General features: G+C 32.4%; 1 protein-coding gene across 1 annotated transcript; it reads left to right on the forward strand.

Annotated features, from left to right (window-relative positions):
- Positions 1 to 1,045: 1,045 nt before the first annotated feature.
- Positions 1,046 to 2,921, forward strand: LOC21396001 (1-aminocyclopropane-1-carboxylate oxidase homolog 1). Its single transcript, XM_024163675.1, has 3 exons — positions 1,046 to 1,599; positions 2,127 to 2,448; positions 2,670 to 2,921. Exons 1-3 carry the CDS (start codon positions 1,046 to 1,048, stop codon positions 2,919 to 2,921), a joined length of 1,128 nt encoding a protein of 375 aa, XP_024019443.1.
- The last annotated feature ends 1,519 nt before the right edge of the window (positions 2,922 to 4,440 follow it).

Genomic DNA, 4,440 nt, shown 5'->3' on the forward strand with positions numbered 1-4,440 from the left:
TATTATTGCTCTAGTTTTGCAGGGGAAAGTTCTTTCGTCACTCTTTTTATAGTTGGTGCACTACCGGTAGTGTTTGATCAATGGTACGGAGGGCGTTCCAGTAAAAAAAAAAAAAAAAACTATATGTTCTGTATACTTTTTTACTCTAGTCATTTTGACCAAATCTAACTATCAAAAACTGATACTACTAATAAGGAGGCCTCTTAGAGAAAGTCTTTCATTTATAGACAGAGCCACTAAGGCTCCAGCAGGGGCATAAACTCCCACTCAAATTTTTTATTTTAAAAATTATACATATATATATATATATGTGTGTGTGTGTGTATTTATTACATTTAGTCCCTACTAAAATTAAGAGAAATAGTAGAAAATATGTCAATATGAAAAGCTTAAGAAAATATATAGGTTAATTTTTAGTTATAGAAATTAATAGGTCATAACTTGTCAAGTTATGGTTTATAACCAGATAAGTTATGAATAAACTTGTCAAATTATGGTTCATAACCAGACAAGTTATTGATGAAAACAGTAATTTAGTCTATTTATTAACTTATGTAAACTATTGGCCTATTAATTTTAATTCATCTCAAGTCTTGGCCTATTTTCCTCTTTCTCCCTAAAATTAATCTTATTACCAGATCAAAGATATCATTTTCTGCAAAAACATCAAAATAAATAAAAGCTATAAACTCAATCTTTAACGATCTTGATTATGAAATTACTATATAATATTTTTAAGGGATGAAAATCTGTCGGAGATAATTATATAATTTTTTATCAAACTTTTATTTTAGTTATTACCCCTGCTGGCAAAAATGTCCAGCTCCATCACTGACTCACTGGGAAAAGATGTCAAAAATAAAGCTGAATGCACATGCAAATTAACCCACGCCATCACATCAATTCTTCCACCTCCAGAATTCTTTGGCGGCGGCCCTTTGCCATGATCGAAATTTTATATATAGAGCATCTCAAACATAACCACATACGATTTAAATTAGTTCTTGATCAAGGCTAAAATATCCGGAAAGAAGAAGAACGAAAAATGGTGGATACAAAGAAAGATGTCTCTACTATAGCTGAATTCAAGGCTGAATACGACAGAACAAGCGAACTAAAAGCGTTCGACGAAACTGAGGCTGGTGTTAAAGGACTTGTTGATTCTGGTGTAACTGAGATTCCTCGTATGTTCCATCATCCCTCAGATAATGACTTCGAGGAAATCTACGTTTCATCAGGAGATTCGCAGATCAGCGTTCCGCTCATAGACCTCGGAGGGCTAATTACCAAAGATCCGGTAAAGCGAAAGGAGATCGTTGAGAGAGTAAGAGAAGCAGCAGAGAACTGGGGATTCTTCCAAATTGTAAACCACGGAATCCCGGAGAGTGTTCTTGAGGAGATGAAAGTAGGGATTCGTCGTTTTCACGAGCAAGAAACCGAGGTGAAGAAAGAGTATTACACCAGAGACCCTACGAAACCGGTGTTTTATCACAGCAACTTTGATTTGTATAGTTGGATTTCTACGAATTGGAGGGACACGTTTATATGTCGAATGGCTCCTAATCCTCCGAAACCTGAAGACTTGCCCATAGCATGCAGGTACGTAAAAAAATATTTGTTTATACCATGAACAGAATATACCATGAATATTTGTTTATGTTTTGAGTAGAAGGCGCGTAAAACGATGTCGAAGATCAATCGTTCTGACCATGTTGGTGTACTTGTAAAAGGCAAAAAAATGTTACAAAAAGAGTTGTCCTAGTGGTAAAAAATTTGACAAGTTTGAAAAGCCACAAGATTAGGCTGGTGCTGAATTCGAATCTCCACCACAATTATAGAATAAAAAAATAGTAGTTTTATGTTCAATCACACAATATTGTCCATCTTTCCTTAACTTATTATCGAAATTGTTAGTAATCGTTTTTTTTTTTTTTTTTTCCTTCAACTCTATTAAGTAGTAGGCTATATGGGTTGTCCATTATTTCCATAAAAATTAGTAGAACCTTTTTTTTTTTTCTTTGAAGGAAAAAAAATTAGTAGAACTTGAAAATAATGAAGCATGTTAAGCGAAATATTATAAGGTGTTGTGAAATGTAGTAAGTTGTTCTGTATTTCCACTTGTGTAGAGACATACTTATAGAGTACTCAAAGCAAGTGATGGAAGTGGGAATCCTGTTGTTCGAGCTGATTTCTGAGGCTCTCGGATTGAATCCGAATCAGTTAAATGAGATAGATTGCGCGGAAGGGCTAACGGTCTTGTGCCACTACTACCCCGCATGTCCACAGCCAAAACTAACTATGGGCACAACCAAGCACACTGACAATGGCTTCCTCACTGTTCTTCTACAAGACAACATCGGTGGTCTCCAAGTTCTGCACGACAACAAGTGGATCGACGTATCTCCTCAGCCCGGCACCCTCGTGGTCAATATTGGAGATCTCCTCCAGGCAAGTGTCTATTGTTTTATCTCATATTGTTGTTTAGTTCATGTGCTTCCTATTCTTTTTTTTTTTTTAAATGAAAAAGTAATAGTGACAATCTAGTCACTTGTGATTATTGGCCACATGATTTGTTAACAGAGCAAACCAGAGGTTATAGTTGCATTATTACAAGGTCTTAGTCATGGAGTTTAAAGTCGGACATTTTTTTTTTCCTTCTGTTTCTTCAGCTTATATCAAATGAAAGATTCACAAGTGTTCGACATAAAGTACTGGCGAACCGCGTAGGTCCAAGAGTATCTGTTGCGAGCTTCTTCTCCACTGGTTCCATCCCAACATCAAAACTGTACGGACCCATCAAAGAGTTGTTATCAGAAGGCAATCCTCCGAAGTACAGGGAAACCACAGTGAGGGACTATGTTCTCCATTTTGATTCAAAAGGCCTTGGTCGGACTTCAGCCTTGGATGATTTCAAGCTTTGAAGTAAGCGAGCCTAAACATTAAGGACTTCAGCCTTGGATGTCATTATTACTATACTTATAATATGATGTTATGTATTGAAAATGTGGGATTTTATACCATAAATAAAGATACGTATTGAAAATGTGGGATTTTATACCTTAAATAAAGAAATTCTTATCAACAAAATTAATTGGAGAGTATTATGTTAATAGTTCATTGGGAAAACGAGACTTTATCACTTGTCCAATTTCATTATGCATAAATAAATATATGTATTGAAAATGTGGGATTTTATACCTTAAATAAAGAAATTCTTATCAATAAAACTAATTGAAAGAATTATGTTAATAGTTCATTGGGAAAATGAGACTTTATCACTTGTTCAATTTCATTATGCAAAATGGTGTCGAACTAATCGCACCATGTCATACCATTTAAACCATTTGAAAGAGTTTTCTATGATTCAATATCTGAGTCTGTTAAATGATGCGGTATATTGCCATTGAGTAGCACTAAGTGGCACAAAATGAAGAAACGGATGAAAAAGTCAGCACCAAATTAAAAAACCAAAATGATGCTAATAAAATCTTGCTAGTGAAATTTAGTCTCTGTTGTGAAAAAGTAAGTCGTTGGAAAAACTGTGGAAACTCGCTATCTTAACCGAAATAATGTTATATAATTATATAATGCTAACTCTTTCACTGTTCTCTTCCTTAGACTAATATAGTATTAACAAACCGTAGATTATTTGACCACTGCTAAATAAATAAACATATTAGATAGAGGCACATATTTAGACGTAGATTGAACTAGATCTTAGCGATTCAACTAGTTTTAAGAAAAAAATGTCTTAATTATTAGCCTGTCATAATTGGGTGGTTCTATTCACACACCTATTTTTACTCTCCACACCCCCTTTTACTTTAATTTTTTATTACAAAAAGACCCTCATAGACAATGACCAAAAAAAGATAATTATAGGATATTTAATTGTGTAATTAAATTTAATTCAAAAAAGAAATTTATTATATAGTTTTTAAAATTATGTGAAGTCGTGTATTTAGAAAAGAGGTATAGAAAGTAAAAAATAGAGGGTGCGCTTAGAATTGTTTTCAAAAATGTTTTCGCACATTTTTTGAGGTACAAAAACGAAAACGGTCTACAAATCGTGTTTGTTTAATAAAAGTTTTGAAAACGGAAACGAAAATAAAAAACAATGAGAATCATTTTTGTGAAGAAAGTAGAAAACGATCGAAAGTTGTTTTTCCTTTTCCGTTTTCATTTTCTAGTACTTATCAATAAAGTTATATTAAATAATTAATTATTAATTACAAATTATATTATGTATTAATTAATAAATAATAAATAGATACGTTTAATAACTAATAAATAGATAGTAATCACTTAATTATTAATTAAATATTAATTTATTACTTTTAATAAAATAATAAATAATATAGTAATTAATTATTTAGTTAAAGATTAATTGTCAAAAATTAATTATATAACATATTAACAATAAAACAAGTAATAATATGT

This window comes from Morus notabilis, unplaced genomic scaffold (genome assembly GCF_000414095.1).
Source record: "Morus notabilis unplaced genomic scaffold, ASM41409v2 Scaffold147, whole genome shotgun sequence".
NCBI classification, from domain to species: domain Eukaryota; kingdom Viridiplantae; phylum Streptophyta; class Magnoliopsida; order Rosales; family Moraceae; genus Morus; species Morus notabilis.

Bases quoted from the DNA above. Each gene is read 5' to 3' on its own strand.
- LOC21396001 (XM_024163675.1), top strand. From the start codon at position 1,046: ATGGTGGATACAAAGAAAGATGTCTCTACTATAGCTGAATTCAAGGCT. The intron at 1,600-2,126 runs GTACGTAAAAAA...CCACTTGTGTAG, and splicing joins GACTTGCCCATAGCATGCAG to AGACATACTTATAGAGTACT. The intron at 2,449-2,669 runs GCAAGTGTCTAT...CTGTTTCTTCAG, and splicing joins ATATTGGAGATCTCCTCCAG to CTTATATCAAATGAAAGATT.